We start from the raw sequence: 20,493 nt of genomic DNA on the forward strand, positions 1-20,493 counted from the left end.
CTATCCCTCACTGGGACCCATTGTGGTATTACCTGACAATGGTAAGCTCCTTGAGGGATGATCGTGTCTTAAGTGTCTCTGTATTTTCCACAAAGTGGAGTGTCTAATTCACTAGATATTTGCTGAATAAATGGATGAAGCAGATGGCAGTGGAGAGATAAGAAAAAATATCCTAGACAGAAAAGACTGGGCACTGGAATGTGAGGAAGTCCGGAGGCTGTTCAGTCAATATGTGCTTATTGAGTGTGCTTAAAGGTGAGCCCAGCCATCTTCAGCCGTCTTGCCATCGACCTTCTATCAATAAACATAAACACTGTTTTGCCCTTGACTGCAAGAGTTAAAATAATAAATAGCTTAATTGGTCATTATTAATTCCACTTGGGATTTATTATAGATAAATGTGGCCTTGAAAAGAGAATCACTCCTACATTCAGCCCATGCATTTTATCGTCGAGCCTCCCAAAGGTGTGTGTGTAGTAAAACAAATAAAATCGGCCTCCCACCTCCACCCTCCCGTCGATAGCACATTTGCTATTGAGTCCAGGCAAATGGCCATTTGCAAGGTTGGATGAGTAGTTAAGCCACACAGGCACAATGTAATATGACAACATTCTTCATGGTAATATCGTCCTTCTCCTCATTACATTTGAATATAGATTGCCAGTGTGTGATGCTTCCAACCTCACTATTCATGAGCTGTGGAATTTTTCAGACAAGGTGAAGTCCATATGTGCTCCCCAGACATTATTGACTTATTTGTAAGCCTAAACAAAATCACAGCTATTGTCTCTAAGAAGTTAATTTGCCAAAGCTCTTTTCTTTCTACCCTTAATTATGTATATATTTATAGGCTTGAGCCACCTGCCTGCTCAATGCTCGTGTATAACCATATCTCTGTGTACCACTTAATGGCTCAGGGCTCTTCCTTTATGCTCTCTTTGCTTCAAATTCAACATTTAAATATCTGTACTCAGCTTACCTTCTGAGTATTAAAACATTTTTTCTTTACTTCCTTGAAAAGCTGCAAACAAGCCTTTTAACATTTTATCTGGACCAAACAGTAGTGGTTTTACACAAGAAACGAGAACTCTGTAAGTAAATCTGTGTATTTATATGACTAAAGTGCATTATAAAAAGAAGCAGTAAATCCAGTTTTCTACATAAAAGGAATTAGATTTTCCAGTTTACCTCTGCACTGGGATTAATAAAATGTGCAACAAATAGCTGATGGAATGATCCATTTGAAGTTTGTAAAGGCATCTTGGGAAGCTGGCTGGAGTAGCCTTTTTATTTTTTTTCAAAAAGGATGCCTTTTAATTTTTTGATTCAGTCTTGTTCTTGAATGACTGTTTTAAAATGAGCTGAGAGACTGTTACCTGCCCATTTCTGCATGGCTGAGCAAATTCACCCGTAAATCCAAGTTTCTCTTCATTTCCATCACTATACGTCTCCAAATTACAGAGAATTCATTCCTGAGCTGGAGAGGTGCCAGAAGTTTCTCATCTAGCTGTCTGTGGGCTGCCTTTTTCTCTCCCCTCTTTGAGGCTTTCTGATGCTTAGAGTGAGCTCAACTCAAAGGTTTCCAGCCTCACACTCGCCTTACATTCCCCCACAGTCACACCGAGCTCTGTGATTCTGAGGAATACCGCGTGCCAGCACCCGATTCACAGTCTCCTTTTACCTGCAGGTGTTCCAGAAACTTCAAAATGCGTCTGGTAATGTATTTGCTTCTCTAAACATGCCACTTTGGCATGCATTATATGCAGCTGCTTATTCTTTTTTTAAAATCTGTCTTCTGAATAACATGCATGCTAAAAAATGTCAAAGGGGGCTTGTAGAAGAGTGTAAGCTTAATTATTGGTCTAGGTGTGTGTGTGTGTCCTTGTTAATGTAGGCATGTTTGCATAAATATGTATGATTTATGCACATATATGTCTGCACAGGCAGATTTCACTAAAGAAATCTCACTGAAAGCACTACTTTTTATGTACATACAGGTTTTCTAATCAGATCTGTAAACATCTTACACAGCAGCAAGTAGAGGAAAAATACGTTTTTCATCCCCTTGCAAATGGCATGTTTTAGGTACCTATTTGAAAAACCCTCCTTTCTGTCTTAAAAAAAGGTGATTATGTATGTGTGTGTATTTGGGGTGTGGGGGTGTTGGTTTTTGAGAATTTGGAGAGAAGAGTTATCTTTCTGCTGCATGAGAATTTCTACCCCGTATTACCTGCTTCTTAAAACTCACTAATCACTGAGGAGAAGAGATGTGGTTCTGCTAAGAAGTAACCCCAGGGGGATGTTGAGCCGCAGTGTTCAGCAGGCATTTTAGGTATTCTAAATACTACTGCTTGAATAATAAGTAGATGGGGTAGATTTGCTATTGCCGAGTCCTGCTCTGTTCTCTGGCTTGTAGAAATCACAATCACACTGTACATTTAGGATGTGCGTGTGTTTATTGAACTCTAGTAAAGCAGCAATGAGAGTCTGGGCTCATAAATCACATTATTTATTTGCCAGTGTTGGGTGGTAGATTTCTAAAATTAAGAAATTACTTAGCAATTAATAATACATTCAGCATCCCTTGTCTCATTGGGTGAGATTTACATCCTTGGGACTTGCTCTTCTAGTTATAGAGACAAATGATTTTAAGGTTCAAGACTTAATTGCTATTTCAAATCCTTAAGCTAGAAAGATGCTTATAATACTTTATTTAAAAGACTTATTTTGAAAAATGTGTAGGTATGTTTCTAACAGTGGTGGTGAGCTAATTATGCCTATAATGTGCTATATGTTTAAGATATACAACTTGATTATTATTCACTTGAATAATAGAAATTTTCTTTCTTCATTTTATAATTCTTTCACTTTGCATGATGTTCTTGCTCTTGAGAGGTCAATAATTATTATTATAAAGATGAGGATAATGTAGCAACTTGGAATTCAAAGAAAAGTAGGTTGAACTAGCAGTTTTCTGAGAAATTAAATAATAATAGATTTTCCCAAGTAGGTTTTCTAAATGTACAGTGGGTTTGTTATTTGAAAATGGAAAGACCTTAAATGTAAACTTGTTAAGTGGAACAGGCTAGGATAATAGGAATGCCTTCTTGTTATAGTTCCTCACTACAATTAAAATGAGGTAGTAAATAGGTTACTTTATATTGGCTATTAATTACTTTTGCTTCATGGTATTGATTATAAAACAAACAATTGATTTTTTTATTGCCTTTGAATTGGAGATGACTGTAAACTTCAGTAAAATAGTTAACTGAATTGTAACAATAAAAATGTATATTCTTGAAAATCAATGTGAAAACTACTTTTACTTTTTAGCATTCAAAATCTAATATTTCACCACTTCTAGAGCTGTGTACTTACAGAAGGTTGTGTATATTTCAAGAAAATTGCCTGTTAATGCTGATTTTTGTCAACCTTGTCCAATTCATAATTACTCAAAGTAGCACTGTAAAAGTGCATTTCAATATGTATGAATGGTCTCTTGAAAGGGCATATTATATTAGGAGCCATTAAAAACCCATGTAGGCTATTAATGTTATACTCATGTATTGCTCTGTGTGTAAGGATTTTTATTTTAGGTACCATTCATTTCCAGTATTTAAATACACCTAAGATTGTGATCTATTTGATGTGGGAACCTTGTCTTTGAGTGTGAATATCTTGATAAGGGTTTCAAATTGGATGTATAGGATGGCTGGAGATTTAGTAGCACTTTTTAAATATGTATTGCAATATGTATCAATGCATATATACAAATATTGGGCTACCTAAAAACATTCCTTGCATTCAGCCACATTACAAAGCACTTTCATCTTACCTTTGAAGTTGGTTATTTTGTTTGAAGCCACTTTCATAGGCATAAAAAGAGGTTTTATTTTTCTGAGCCTATATAGCACTGTGTAGTAGCAGGAAAACATTCAGTGCCATTTTGTAGGGAATATTACATCTACTAAATAGTGAGAGGAAAAATGCCTTGTTTCTGTTTCTAATTGTAATTTCCCACTGCCTTTTAGATGTATGGTAGACCAGGACTTTATTGTATAAAACAGATTTGTATTACCTACAATACTTGAAATGATTGTAAAACACTTCTCCATACATTAGCTTTCCCATTATATGACCGAGGTTGTTTTATGAAACATTTCATTTTTAAAGCTGACATATAGAAAGAGGATATAGAAATATAATTTGTAGACTGACCATGCACCTACAACTGAAAGCATTCATCCTTAAAGTAAGCATTTATTGAGCATAGCTTTGCCAAGCCATCTTCTATCCTTGGGCAAAAGAGTGAGTAGAGGAGAGGGGTTCTTATCTAAAGTCACAGGAGATGCTAGTCCTGCTATTTCATCGTTAACAAATATTTATGGACACACAGACACTTTCAACATAGCTTGAGAATTTTATGCATATCTGTGTGGTGTGTTTGTATGTGTATATATATATATATATATATATATATACATACAAATATAGTTTGTTTATTTGTTCCTAGTTTCAAGATGATACCATTTTAGAGTTTGCTCATAGAGAGGAATGATCACAGTTGGGATGGGTAGAATAGAAAGGCTGGTCAAGGAAACTCTGGAGAAGGTGAGTTCTCAACCAAGTTTTAGAGGAGATTATTAGCAGGATCTGATAGAAAGGGGAAGAATAGACATTTGAGGTGAATGGCAAAGAATGATGTTGGCAGGAGACAACAAGGTGATGCCATTACATGGAGGAGAGGCGCCATATTGGGAATAATATGGAGGGAAATTGAAAAAAATCACAGGGTTGAGTTTGAAATATTTTAAGATAAAATAAATTGAAGATTTAAGTAATCTTCATTAGCTCTACCATATCCTGCGGAAAATTTTTCTCAAGTAAACATTTCTTCTATTTTATCATAATCAATAACCTCTATAAACAGCATTTCAAAGTCTATTCAGTGACAAAATGTAACATTTCAAGAACATTTATTATGGGCCAGGCACTGTGTTTAATACTTTCAGTGCATTATCTTGTATAGTCTTCATATACTATTAAAATCCTCATACTGCAAATGAAGATGCTGAGGTACTGGAAAGTTATATAACTTGTCTAAGGTTGTACAAAGTCAGAAGTGGATGAGCTGGGATTTGAACCTGGTGTCTAGAGCCCAGACTTTAAACTACTACATGACAAGACCACTAAAATTTATCCCTTCATCTCTAGTTCCATGTCTAGATTGGTGTGATTAATTGCTTATTATATGCATCATTTGGGTCCTCTGAGAACAGTTGCTGAGAGAGAATTATTGAGCAAGTAGTTTATTGGGGAAAACAGTATAAAGATAGAAGGGGAGGAATCAGAATTGGACAGAGAATGCCTTTAGATCTGACATTCTCATCCAACTTAATGGTAATTTTCAGGGGGAAGGATTACCTGTTTAGAGGGCCCCACCTTGGACAGAAATTGCCAGGCTGAGTACCCTTAACCTACCTGGTCTCTGACTAGGTGTTCCTAGGAGGGGGTATGGCTGTGACTCAGAAGCTGAGACAGATCTGATCCTGAATGTTCTACAGGTACAGGCTCTTACCTAACTGCACTTTTTTGCAGCTCAATGGCAAGTTCTTTCTTGAAGGGAGATCTGAATGGTGTACCCCCTTAGTTGCCAAGGTGATGTCTCTACAAAATCTGTAAGAACTCAGGGTAAGGCAAGATAGGCACCTAGGATAAAGAATTGAAGGAGGCACTCAACTGCACTTAGTGCTGAGTGGATACCTGGGAAGTTAATTTCGCACCATGGTTATTTTGCCTGCCTCACCCTAGTCCTCAGAACCCCAAATTCAAAACACTTAGAATTTTGCTCATCATTTTCCTCCCCCTAACACAGCTCTTTCAGTCTTCTCTCAGATCCAATAGCTGCTTAATGGGTCTTTCCAGCTCTAGTCTCCTTGCTCCTATCTAATTCAGTCTCCACTGCAACAGCACCAGGAGGTAAATGCAACTCCAATTTATAATTTCAATGTGTAATACTCTTCATTGGGTCCCTGTATCCTAGAGAATAAATTTCAAGCTTCTTTCTATGGGCATAGAAAGACCTCGCATGATCTGATGGTGTGAAAATCTGGACCCAGTGATGGAGGAACTTTAATACTACAGCTAAGTGCTTATTTTTATATGGAGAATAAGTTATATTTAATTTTGGGGTTAAAGGATAGGCAGGAATTTTTAGGACTGAGAAGAAGATATTCTAATGTGAAGGAAGCAGAATGAAGTAATTTGGCAGAGATTAGAGGGAATGGGCTGTTTGTATGGAATTTGGAAGTATATAGGAGGTTAATGGGAATGGGAAAGTAAATCAGAACTGATCAAAGGACTATAGCTGTGGATATATATTTTTCATCTGAATGTTTTGGAGCAGAGGAGTGACATGATCGAAATGGTATTGTGTGAAGGTGAGTATGATCATGATGTAGAGACTGCACTGAATGGAGAGCAGTCAGGAGTCAGGGAGATCAGTTGGAAGGCTTTTTTGCTATTATAGGTAAGAGGAAATGAAATCTTGAATCAGGTGTGTAAAGAAGAAAAAGATATAAGAAAATATGATGTGCAAAAAAGGATTTCAGGACTGATTAAAGGAAGGGGGTAAGGAAGAGAGTACTCAAGAGGACTTTAAAGTTTGAATTGGGTGACAAGAGGCTGATGTATGGGAACCAGAAAGGGACACAGAAGAAACTCTTTTAAGGGAAGATGACAAGAGTTCCAGAGATCTCTGCAGATGAATCTCATTTATTTTCCCAAACAAATGACACACAGATCTTTCATTTTTCTCTCATCTCAGGCACTACTTATTCAACTCCTCAAGTTTTGCCTGAGTTTAACTCACTGCCCTAATCCTTTGAATAGAATGTTGTCATAGAAGACAAAAATTACGTCTATAGACACCAGCCATTCTAACAGGGCTTAGGTTCTTTTTTTCTTAATTCAACTATACCTTTTTTTTTTTTTTAAGATTTTATTTATTTGAGAGGGAGAGAGAAAGAGAACGAGTGAGCTAGAGCAGAAGAGCAGGGGGAGGGAGAAGCAGACTCCCCGGTGAGTAAGGAGCCCAATGTGGGGTTCAATCCCAGGATGCTGGGATCATGACCTGAGCCTAAGGCAGACATTTAACTGACTGAGCCATGCAGGCACCTCCAACTATACCTTTCTTTGTATCCTGCAGTTTCTAACTGCCAGTTTGAGTGAGTTATTATTAATTTTCAAGAAGACATTTTTGGCTTTATAGACCTAATCCAGGTTAGCAGAGCCTGGCAGGTTGGCCTAATTCATTGAAGGCTTATCTCATGAGGTAAATAGAAGAGCTAACACTGTTATCATGAGATGCAGACATCTTCTCATAGAGAAAACCCTGAAGCCACTGCCTCCCATTGCCCAACTAACAAAAGGACAGAGGTAATTGATTGAACATAAACAGAAAAAAAGACTAAATTCTTGGCAAATGAAGATCCACATAATATAGGATTGTGACGTATGATTGAAAACATGATTTTTAGTGAAAGGGAAGTAATGACAAAGACTTAATGCTACCTAAGCTTTAGGTAGAGGAATGAATAATTTTTTTATGGATTTGCAATGCAATGTGAGGAGCTCAAAGCAAATATTTAATTACCCTCAAAAGTAAACATAATAATGGTAAAATCTTTGTGTTCTTCCAGGCTGACTTGTTTTACTGTATAGCATAAGAAAATACTTGTTCTAATATTACATTGATATCCATGGGGTAAAAAAAAAAAAAAAAAAGTAACTTTTAAGAGATGATCAAATTAATGTCCAAAGCCTAGTAAGCAACCACTCACTGATTTTTGCCTACCAAGATGTGTTTATCCAAAGATAAGCTCTTTACTGTGTTGTTTGTTTGTTCTCAATGATAACATAGATCTGATGCCCCATTTATAACTAGGGCTGCCAGACACAGAAATATAGGAATTGCACACTCTGATCTTCAGAATATGAAACTATCTTAAGAAGATGAGTAGAAATCTCCTTCCCAGCCCCAGACTTAGATATAGGACAGTATGTTTTCCTGATTGCATTAAAACAAAAAAGCAATAAGACACTGAAATATGAAGGCAAAGGTTCCATCTCTGTGAACTTGGATAATTCTGTGCTTCACCCTCAACCTTCAGGGAAGTGATCTGTACTAGACAATATTTAATCTTGTGATGGACTAATGTTGTCGATACTATTGATTATTACTAATTTTACAGATGAGGAAACTTGCTAGAGAGATTTAGTAACTTGCCCAAGGTCACACAGCAGGTAAGTAGCAGAACAAATTTTGAACCCAGAGCCTGTAAAACTCTCATATACTGTGCTGGACACTGGGTATAAGCAGAGCAGAAAGAGGGCTTTCCTATCTAGAAGCCTCTTTTCTGCTGCATTTCCTCCTCTTGCTGCTCTTAGCTTCCTTGGATTCTATCTCTTTTCTGTATACTATAAGGAAATATCGTTGTAAACTCAGGAACCAGCACCAAGCTATTTTGTTAAGAACTGATAATCATCTGCTTGCTAAGATTAAAAATATGTTGCTACCATATTCTTGTGATACTTTCCCTGCAGTGTGGAATCTACCTGCTCATCCTTGCCCAACTATTTCACTCTTCTTAAAAGGGCTTTGTTGATGTTTAGAATTAGGAGACTATAATTCTGCCTTCAATTTTGGTTCACTTTGGACAATTTGAACTCACACTTTATGAGAGAGAGCAAATTGCCTCTCTGTGCTACTATATAACCATATGCATATGAATTAAACCACATGCATAAACATTCTAACTTTATAGGACTCTGATGAAGGGAGAACTAGGTGTGATACAGCTCCTGGTAAGCTCTATTTGTTGACAGGGACAACCTCTATTTAGCCTCCTTATTCACTTCATTCTGAAGACTTGATTTCCTTACCTGTAAAATGGGTATCATGACAAATAGCTTCTCTAAAGAAGTATGGTCCAAGTAGAATAAATAGAAGGTTCAGAATTAGACATGTCTGCGTACTAATTCTCCCTCTGTCACTTTGGCAAGCCACTTTAATATCCCTGAGGAATAGGGATAAGATTGTTGTGAGGATAAGGTGGTTCATGTGTTATTCCAAGCATACAATAGGCACTTAATAATTATGTTTAACATATCATAGGCGCACAGAGGCAGATAGATGCATAAGTGGTTAAAAGCACCTCACTCTGGACTTAAACTCCGCAGTTCCAATCTGAACTCTATGACTTATCACCTGAGTGATGTTGAGAAATTTACTTCTTTGTGTTTAGTTTTCTTGTATGTAAAATGGGAATGATAAAAAGTACCTTCCTTATAGGGTTGGCGGGAGCAATACATGACTTAATGTAGGGAAAGCACGAATAGTGCCTGGCACATGGTAAGCATGAGTGTTAAGCCTCTCTTTAAGAGATTGAGTTCACTGCAATCTTGTTTCTTTCCAGAATGAGGAGCCTTGTAACTCACAGTATTCCTAAAAGCAGGAATTTACAATTTCTTGATATCCAGTGTCCACTGAATCATTGATATTATATACCTCAGTCTAACAGTTTCTGATAGATTCTATACTGTTGTTGAAGAAAATCAGTCTTTTGCGTACCAATTGTAAAGAAAGAATAAATTGGTACAACCACCTTTAAAATGGCAATTTCCAACATCTCTCACCATTTTATCTTATTTTAATATTTTTATTTTAATTCCAATAAGTTAAAATACAGTGTTACATTAGTTTTAAGTGTTCAATATAGTGATTCAACAATTTTATATATTACTCAGTGCTCATTAAGATAAGTGCATTCTTAATCCTTTCCACCTGTTCCACCCATCCCACCCATCCCCCACTCAACTCCCCTCTGGCAGCCATCAGTTTGCTTCCATAGTTAAGAGTGTCATTTGATATTTCTCTTTTTTTCCTTTTGTTTGTTTAATTTCCTAAATTCCACTTATATGTGACATATCTAGAAAAATGTTGCTATGGTTTGTGCATGTGCTCTCTTCTAGTATTTTTATGGTTTCAAGTTTCACATCCTTTTTGTGTTTATTTTTGTATATGATGAAAGATAGTGGTCCAGTTTTATTCTTTTCATATAGCAGTCCAGTTTTCCCAACACCATTTTTTAAGAGACTGCCTTTTTCCCATTGCATAATCTTGCCTTCTTTGTCAAAGATTAATTGACTATGTATAATCATAGATTTATATGTGGACTTACTATTCTGTTCTATTGTTCTATGTGTCTGTTTCTGTGCCAATACCATACTGTTTGATTACTATAGCTTTGTAGGATATCTTGAAATCTGGGATTGTGATGCCTCCAGTTTGTTTTTCTTTTTCAAGATTACTTTGGCTATTTGGGGTCTTTTGTGATTCAGTACAAATTTAAGGATTGAGTTCTGTGAAAAATGCTATTGATGTATCTATAACTGTTTTAAGTGCACATATCTTTCGACCTATCCGTTTTACTTCTGAAAATTTACCTATAGATGTGCTCACATAATTGAGTAAAGATGTGGAGTTGCTTTGCAAAATTATTTGTGATGTTAGAAATCTATTAACAACTAAATATACATATACAGAGAAAAATATTTAAACAGTTTATGGTATATCCATGCAATAAAATACTGCAGAGGAGATTTTAAAACTGTTAGAGTCATAGGAGTGGGTATGAGAAACTGTACACATGTATTTTTAAGAGGAAAAAAAGCATTTTTAAGAGCAATCTCTATAGAATGAGTGATATTGTTTGTGTTAAAAATAGATATACTTATATCCTTTGCTTATTAAAGCATAGAAAAACTCTCAAAGCATATGAGAAACCGTCAGTAGTGTTTACTAAGGAGAAGTGGAAATGTACATTGAGTGGGCACTTCTACCTTCCACTGTACATGTACTATTTGAATTGTTTAACATGGGCATGTATTGCTTTTACAACTTAAAGAAGTAGTCAAGAAAAATCCCTTTATTTCTCCTACCTCCAGATATTATTTTTTAAAGAAATTATTCCATCATGCAAATATAATGCTAAGCCTAGGTGTAATATTTTTGAATTATTGAGCCAAGTGTTATCCTAAGTTAAAACAGAATGTGTAGCAACTCAATCAGTGCCAAAGCTCCAATTTCCTCCCAGGGAGCAGAAACCAAAATGACTAAGGAGATTTCCTAACATCAAGTCACAGGAGAGTCGTAAGTCCTGTGACAAAAATTCCTGGTGTTCAAAAGTTCATGCACTTAGAGAAGAAACATTAAGTCAGACAGCATCAGATGGGGGAAGGTAACATCTATTCAGTGACTTTTCCTCAGGACTTATTTAGTTGAATGCTAAACATGGGAGAACATTCCACATGGGATTTTTTTTTTTTTTTGGTATATATTAAGGTTTCTCTGTATTTCTGAAGCCCTTCACACAGTTTTTTGCAAAATGCTATATCAAAGTTACATTGCTTTTGGGTTTTGAGGGCAGAAGTAATTTGCATGGAGAGGTTAATCAAGATTTTTGCCCTTTGTACTTTTAAAAGTGCTTACACATACATTGTCTCATTTGATACTCACAAATGAGGTATTTAAGAGAAGTATTGTAAAGCTCATTTTCCACATAAGGACCTGAGGTTTGGAGAGGTTAAGTGACAAGCTTAAGCAAGTCAGTGTGGAGCTGAACACATAAGGACTCTTGGTTATGTCTTGGCCGCCCTTGCCACTGGTAGCGAAGGGCATGGCTGTGTAGCAGAGTCATTTCTATGATTGTAATGTTGGTCTAATACTTTCTTGAAATCACTTTAATTCTGGTTTAGGAAGACCCAGGCATGACCAATTGAACTTTCTTCCCAATGTGAATTATAAAGACACTTATTTAAATGGCTAAAGGACATCTAGTAAAATTGAGATAGACTCAAGTTCCCATTTTGATTCTACTCCTTATTAGCTATGTAATCTTGGGCAAATTGTTCTCTTATCTATAAAATGGGAATAAGGATAGCATTAATCTTTCTGGGATGCTTCTAAGAGCTTAAACAAAATAAGGTATGAACAGTGCTTGATAAAATGCATAGAACATATAGCAAGGGTCAATAAACACCAGCTACAATAATAATTGTTAATAATACTATAAACAAGAGTTCAGGTCGGTACAATAGGCAAGACTCTAATAGAGACCAGATCTTTTGTGCACTTGGAGATGACATCCAAGAGCTGCATCCCAGGGTGGACAGCAATCAGTTTCTTTCTTTTTGGAGAAAGCTACCTTGGAACCATAAAGAGCTAACTAAGCACAGGTAGAAAATTTGCTTAAAACTTCAGTAAGCATCATTGCAGGGGCTTGGGAATCTTGGACTTCAGAGACCCTCCCTGACCAGAAATAGAGCTCACCAGTTTTCCAGTTTGTGGTCAATAGTAGGAGGAGGTAGGCAAATCTCTTAAATTTCAACTTCTTAAGTCAGATTTTGGGGGAAATCTGAGAAACCAGAGCTCAGATAATTACAGCTCCGTGTAATGAATAGTGAAGGGATTTATTTGCTATTTAGCTTAAAACTACCTTACTAATTCTTTTGAACTCTTTAAACTTAATTTTCTTACTATGTAATTAATTTATGCATACTGCAGCAAATACACAGAACTTGAACAGAGGAAATAGAAGCTCTTTGAAACATATTAATTTTGGTATGCAGTTTTTGACACTTTTGTAAAAAAAATGTATTTTTAAAACAAAACTTTACAACAGTCTGTATATAGTTTATGGCCTATAAACTATAGTTTATGGTATATATATCATGCACATCTTTCCATGTCAATAAATGTTTTTCTAGAACTTCATTTTAATGATTATATAGTATTCCTTTGGATGGGCATTTCATAATTTAATCTTCTAACGTTGAATGCTTAGGTTGTTTTCTTCCAGCAAGAAAAATTCCTGCAAGAAAAATTCTTCTTGAAAAATTATTCGACAAATCCTTAATTCTTTCTTTAAAATATATTCCTAGAAGTGGAATTTCTAGGCCAAATTGTAAATGTATTTTTAAGGATTTTGGTGTCAAATTGTCTTCCAGTTAAATTTGATCAATTTTATCCTTATTAGTGCACAAGTGTAATGAAATTATTGAATTTTTAATATATTTTATTTATTTATTTATTCATTCATTCATTCATTCATTCATTCATTCATAAGAGACACACAGAGAGAGGCAAAGACATAGGCAGAGGGAGAAGCAGACTCCCTGTGGGGAGCCCGATGCAGAACTTGATCCCAGCACCTGGGGATCATGACCTGAGCCGAAGGCAGACGCTCAACCACTGAGCCACTCAGGAGTCCTGAGATCATTGAATATCTAAGTAAACAAAATTTCTGTTCATTTAATTTAAAAGGTGAATACTTTTATAATAGCCTGTATTGCTATGCCAAGAGTAAAGAGTATTTCTTTTTAATGCCAACTTCTATTTTTGTTTTCATACTCCAAACACAGTATACCCATAAAATAGTGTGTTCATTTTTCTAGGGAGTTTGATAATGATATCAGTATAATAAGATTAGCTTTTGATGAAATGTAACAAAATTTGGAAGTAATTTGGAGGAAAAGTTACTACAAGCATACTTCCACTGCAGCACATTAATTCCACTCACATACCTTTTTAAGGTGTGAGAATAAAACAATCAAGGACATATAAATCCTTCCACTGTGGTTATCATCACATCAATTTTCTCTAGAGTTGAAAGTAACCCTGCCTGATCCTTTCTGCACCAACTAGGTTTTTCAGAGTGGAAATGTTAAGATTGGAACCTTTTCAGTAGAAATTACTCTTGATGACACCAGCTCTGCTGTCAGAGTAACTCCTGCTGGACAGAAAGTGTCTGAATTAATGGTCTAATAAACTGAGTTAGTGTTTCATTTTAGCAAAGGATTAATTAGAGGAAAAGAGACTAACATTTATTTGGGTTCGTATTTGACATATTACGTTTTTGCATTTAATACTCCCTATAAACCTATGAGGTAGGTATTACTGTGGGCATAATGAAGCAACTAAATAAATCATCTTCCCTAAGGCAGCATAGCTGGTGAGCTGCAAGCGTGGGATCTGAACCTGGGTTCCTGCTTCTGGAACCTATGCTCTTTACGCTGCTCTTTCTTACCAGTTAACAGCAAACCTGACTGTTTCTTTTCTAGAATATTCATTTTAAATGGAATACACTGTTAGCCAACTAAACTGTAGGTTCTCTCGTATAAATCAGCATGTCAGAGACTGGATCCACTCATTAATGCTGTTTCAGTTAGGATACATTTGTAGACCCCAAACAGAAAACCCACTATCTTGCTTAACAAGATATCCTGAGACAGAGGATTTTTGGGGGTATTTGTAGAGGCTTGGGGATTTCATTAGGGATCTACGTTCTTTTCATCTTGCTGCTCTGCTACATTCAGTGCTGGCTCATACTTGCCTTTTATAGTTGTGTGGTGATTTCAGGGAGCTCCAAGTACATCTTCATACAACAATATTTAGAGACAGAAAAGTGGAATAGCTCCTTCTCCCACACCTTTTTTTTTTTTTTTTTTTTTTTTAGCAAGGCAAACTGCCCAGTAGATTCTCTTTTGTGTCTCATAATACAGAACTGTGTGGTGGGCTTCTTCCTAAACCAAACACTGGCATGGAGAATGGCTTAGGCCCATCAAGATATACCCCCAGGGCTGGAAAGAATGAACCCTGAAACCAGGGCCAGGTAGCAGGAAGAAGCAACTGAAAAGGCTACCAATAATGTTTTGTGGAGATTTTTTTTTCCCTAAGTAATTGTGTATATACTCTGAGGTTCTTCAATGGGAGAAAAGTATATTGTTGCTTTTTCTGGATATATATATATATATATAATACATAATATATATGTATAATTTTTTTCCAATTTTCATCACCTTCTTCTAGTAGAGAACTAGGTAAAAGGTATATAAAATCTCTACATATCATTTCTAACAACTGCATGCAAATCTATAATTATCTAAAAATAAAAAGTAGAAAAAAATGTGTGTGCTAGGGAAGATTTTTGTTTGGAAATGTCGAGTTTGGGGAGCTAAAGAAGCTGAGTAGGATGTTTTAGGACAGTTCTAGGGTTCTAGGATTTAAGGACAATGTTAAGGATGAAGGGAGTTAATAAATCTGGAGGCTATTTGCATAAAAGTGGTTAGGGAAGTCTTTGGTGAGATTCCCTGGGAGTTTGAGTAAAGCCATAATAATAATAATAGGAGCTCATATAATTGATGAATTACTAAGTGCCAGGCATTATGCAACTCCTTTAGACTTATAATGTACCTACTTTTAATATATCCAATTTCAGATGAGGAAACTAAGGCTTAGAAGAGTTAAGTAACTTTGTCAGGGTCACAGAGCTGGTAACCAGAGAAACTAGTCTGTGTGACTCCAGAGGTTACTCTGCCTCCAACGGGTAGAGAAGACCCTCTGTAAAAGCATAAGAAACATGATCATTATCAAATCTTGGCAGGAAAAGAGAAGCTCACGAAAGTGACAGAGATAGTAACTCTGTTTCATCCAGTTTCTGTAGCCTCAGTTTTAATGAAGTTTTATTCTTGTCCTCTCCTTCGGTTTTCAGAAAATCCCAGTGTGCTGGGAATGGATAGACTCTGTGCATGGGGTTGGTAGGTTGGCAGGTTGGTTCTAAAAGTAAGTGGTCCACAGAGCTGGTGGGTGGGGCTGCTACTGAATCTCTTACTGGAGTCAATGGACCAAGGCCCAAGGGAGGCCCAGGCTGAAAAGTAGGATGCATGCAGTGGAAAGAAGGGAAGGAGAGGAAGTAAAGGTCAGCTGTGAGGAAACCAATGTGCAAGAGGATGAAATGAGATCATTCTGGAGCTCAGTCTAGGGTTATGGAGAGCCTGCAGTGAACTTCCTTTCCATAAGATCTGAGATAGTCAGGGCCCCTCCCTTGAAGAGATAGAGCTGAGTCCAACATAATCCATTTGTCTTGTCTCAGGCTTCCTACCTTTTCTTTTCATTAAATTGGCCAATTGGAAAGAATCAAATTGATCAGTTGTCTGGTTTCACGTGGGCATAATATAAAAGCCTCACCAGATTTTAGGAAAAATAATTTAATTAATTAATTAATTAATTAAAATTTTACTTAGTTAACATACAGGGCAGTATTAGTTTCTGAAGCAGAGTTCAGTGAGTCATCACTTACATATAACACCCATTGCTTATCACAATAGGTGCCCTCCTTAATACCCTTCACACATCTAGCTTTTAGTTTCTTGAGTGCCAATTTCACCAGTTGATTTGTATCTTAACTCCTAAAGATGTAGCTTTAAAAAATAAACTCCCTAAAGTATACTGAAAAGAACCAATTGAGGAATTTTAAAAATTATATTAATAATTAATGTTGACACACAATAACCCTAATTTGAATTATTCTTAGTGTTTTCTGAGTACTTCAGCACTGTTATTTTTTATTTTTATTTTTATTTTTATTTTTATTTTATTTTATTTTATTTTATTTATTTGAGAGAGAGAGAGGAACGAGGTGGGAGGGGGTGGACAGAGAGAGAGGGAAAAGCAGACTCCTTGCTGAGCAGGGAGCTTGACAAGGGACTAGATCCGAGGACCCCATTCACGACCCAAGCCAAATGCAGACACTTAACTGACTGAGCCACCTGGGTGCCCAGAACTGTTATTTTTATAGTTTATCAGTTTTTACTACAATAAATGTATATGTATACAATGGAATATTATCCAGTCTTTAAAAAGAAGGAAATTCTGGCATTTATGACAGTATGGATTAACCTAGAAGATATAGTAAGCCAGACACAGAAGACACATACTACATATCACTTATATGTGAACTAATAGAAATGAACAGTAGAATGGTGGTTGCCAGGGGCTGGGGTGTAGGAGAGGAGGTAAAATGGAGAGAGATTGGCCAAAGGGCACACATTTTTAGTTATAAAATGAATAAGTTATAAGATGAATATAGTAACCATGGACAGCATGGTTACTATAATTAACGATACTGTATTGTATATTGAAATCTGCTAAGAGAAGATATCTTAACATTCTTCCTAAAAAAAAAAAAAAAAAGTAATTGTGTGAGGTGATGGGTATGTTAACTTGATTGTGGGAATCATTTTACAGTGTATGAAAATATCAAATCAGCAAAATATATTACATTTTTGTTTGCCAATTTTACCTCAACAAAGCTAGAAAAAAGAAATCAAGGAATTTCTGAAAACCCAGAAGTAGCATTAAACAGACAGACACACACAAAGATGATGTGAAGGAGCTTCCTTTGGCAAATTTTGGGACAGTTTGAATATCAAAATAATAATAACATTAAAGGATTATAGCTCATTAAATAAAATTTTCAAAAGTCCATGGTTTGATAGTGATACTGAAAATAAAGGATGAAAGAGGAGTAAGGAAAGATGTTCTTTATAAAATACCAGCTAATCAGTGAAAACAATGATGGAATTAGACTACTATTTTTAAATTTCTAATAAAGTAGTCAAAGATTATCAGTGGATGTGAAAGTCATTTTGAAGACTCAGGACCTTCTCATAATCTTAACATATCACCCCTCAGATGACTTAAATTATTACAAAGGGGAAAATGTGCCTCTAGAGTGGAGAGATTCAGAGGACACCATCGTACCCAAATTAGCATTGCTGAGTATGGGACAAACAGACGTCATCTATTTCCTCATGTGTAAGAAGAATACCATATCACTTACATAGTACTCTTGAAAAAAATGTTAAACCAGAATATAATTATAGAAGTAATCTGACAAGTCCAAAATCCATTTTATAAGACAAGTGGCTGGTATCATTAAAAAAAATCCAGTATAGTTAACCTACAGTGTTATATTATTTTCAAATATACAATAAAATGATTCAACAATTCTATATATTACTCAGTGCTCATCAAGATAAGTGTGCTCTTAATCCCTTTCAGCTATCTCACCACCCTGCTCCACCCACCTCTGCTCTGGTAACCATAAGTTCATTGGCTATAGTTAAGAGTCTGTTTTTTGGTTTCTCTCTCTCTCTCCCCAAAAACCATTTATTTTGTTTCTTAAATTGCACATATGAGTGAAATCATATGGTATTTGTCTCTCTCTGACTTATTTTGCTTAGTATGATATTTTCTAGGCCCATTTTGTTGCTACAAATGACAATATTACATTGTGTTCTATGAGTACAATTCCATTGTATCTATATACCACATCTTTATCCATTCATCTGTCAATGGACACTTGGGCAGTTTCCATAATTTGGCTATTGTAAATAATGATGCAATAAACATAGGGGTACATATATCCTTTCCAACTAGTAGTTTTGTATTCTGTGGGTAAATACCCAGTAGTGTGATAACTGGATCATATGGTAGTTTTATTTTTAATTTTTGAGGAACCTCCATGCTGTTTTCCATAGTGGCTGCACCAGTTTGCATTCCAACCAACCGTGCATGAGAGTTCTTTTTTCTCCCCAATCCTCTCCAAAACTTGTTGTTTCTTGTGTTTTTGATTCTAGCCATTTTCAAAGGTGTGATGTGATATCTCTGGGGTTTTGATTTCCATTTCCCTGATGATGAGTGATGTTGAGCATCTTTTCATGTATCTGTTTGCCATCTGTATGTCTTGTTTGGAGAAGTGTCTGTTCATGTTTTTAATTGGACTATTTGGGAGTTTTGGATGTTAAGTTGTATAAGTTCTTTATATATTTTGGATACTAACCCTTTATCAAGTGTGTCATTTGCAAATATCTTCTATTCAGTAGGTGTCTTTTAGTTTTATTATTTCCTTTCCTTGGTAGGAGATTTTTTTTTCTTTTTTTAAATTTTTTTTTAATTTATTCATTTTATGAAAGAGAGAAAGAGACAGACAGACAGACCGAGGCACAGGCAAAGACACAGGCAGACAGAGAAGCAGGCTTCATGCGGGAGCCCGATGTGGGACTCGATCTCAGGTCTCCAGGATCACTCCCTGGGCCAAAGGCAGGCGCTAAACCACTGAGCCACCCCAGGATCCCCGAGCTTTTTCTTTAAATGTAATTTCAATAGTTTATTTTTGCTTTTGTTTCTCTTGCCTCAAGAGGCATCTAGGAAAATGTTAATATGACACATACTAGAGAAATTTGCAACCTGTGCTCTCTTCTAGATTTTTTAGGGTTTCGGGTCTCAGATTTAGGACCTTAGTCCATTTCGAGTTTATTTTTGTGTATGCTAAAAGAGATTGGTCTAGTTTTATTCTTTTTATGTAACTGTCCAGTTTTCTGGACACCGTTTGTTGAAGAGACTTTTGCATTGCATATTCTTGCCTCCTTTGTCGAAGATTAATTGATTATGTAATTGTGAATTTATATATGGACTTTCTATTCTGTTCTATTGATCTATGTGTCTATTTCTGTGCCATAACTATACTATTGTGATTACTGTAGCTTTGTATTATATCTTGAAATCTGGGATTTTTATATCTCCAGTGTTCTTATTTCTCAAAATTGCTTTGGCTCTTTAGAGTCTTTTGTGACTCCACACAAATTTTAATATTTTTTGTTCTAATTCTGTGAAAAATGGTGTTGACATTTTGATAGGGATTGCATTAAATCTTTAGATTGCTTTGGGTAGTGCAGGACATTTTAACAATACTTGTTCTTCCAATCTGTGAGCTGGAATACCTTTCCATTTTTTTGTGTCATTTTCAATTTCTTTCATCAGTGTTTTATAGATGTTAGAGTACAGGTCTTACATCTCCTTAGTTAAGTTTATTCCTAAATGTTTTACTATTTTTGGCACAATTGTCAATGGGATTAATTTCTTAATTTCTCTTTCTGCTACATCATCGTTAATGTAGAGATATGCAATGAATTTCTGTATTTTGATTTTGTATTCTATACCCTTGCTGAATTCATTATCTAGGAGTTTTTTGGTGGAGACTTTAGGGTTTTCTATATATAGAATGTCATCTGCAAAAAAGTGAAAATCTCACTTTTTCCTTACCAGTTTGTATGCCTTTTATTTCTTTTTCTTGCCTGATTGCTGTGGCTAGGACTTTCAGTACCATGTTGAATAAAAGTGGTGAGAATGGACCTTGTCTTGTTCCTGACCTTGGGGAAAAGCTCTCAGTTTTTCACCATTGATATAATGATCACTGTGGGTTTTTCATATATGGCTTTATTATGCTGAAGAATGTTCCCTATAAACTTACTTTGTTGAGAATTTTTTTTTAAATCATGAATGGATGATGTGTTTTGTCAAATGTGTTTTCTGCATCTATTGAAATGATCCTATGGTTATTCATTCTCCTATTGATGTGATATATCACATTGATTAATGTGTGAATATTGAACCACCCTTGTATCCCAGGAATAAATTTCCCTTGATCATGGTGAATAATTTTTTAATATATTATTGGATTCAGCTTGCTAATATTTTGTTGAAGATTTTTGTATTTATAGTCATTAGAGATATTGGTCTGTAATTCTTTC

The 20,493-nt window shown here is 35.7% G+C and overlaps 1 protein-coding gene across 3 annotated transcripts in view; it reads left to right on the forward strand.

Annotated features, from left to right (window-relative positions):
* The first annotated feature begins 1,587 nt into the window (after window positions 1-1,587).
* Window positions 1,588-20,493, forward strand: part of SCHIP1 (schwannomin interacting protein 1) — a 711,518-nt gene continuing 692,612 nt past the window's right edge. Inside the window, exon 1 of one of the 3 annotated variants that reach the window (XM_025425391.3) lies at window positions 1,588-1,715. In XM_025425391.3, coding sequence (XP_025281176.3) covers window positions 1,707-1,715 — 9 coding nt within the window. In that variant the 5' untranslated portion in view covers window positions 1,588-1,706. The remainder of the gene's footprint in view (window positions 1,716-20,493) is intronic. The other 2 variants (XM_035710256.2, XM_049105868.1) reach the window with 2 other exon arrangements.

Source organism: Canis lupus, chromosome 34, assembly GCF_003254725.2.
Source record: "Canis lupus dingo isolate Sandy chromosome 34, ASM325472v2, whole genome shotgun sequence".
Taxonomy (NCBI): Eukaryota; Metazoa; Chordata; class Mammalia; order Carnivora; family Canidae; genus Canis; species Canis lupus.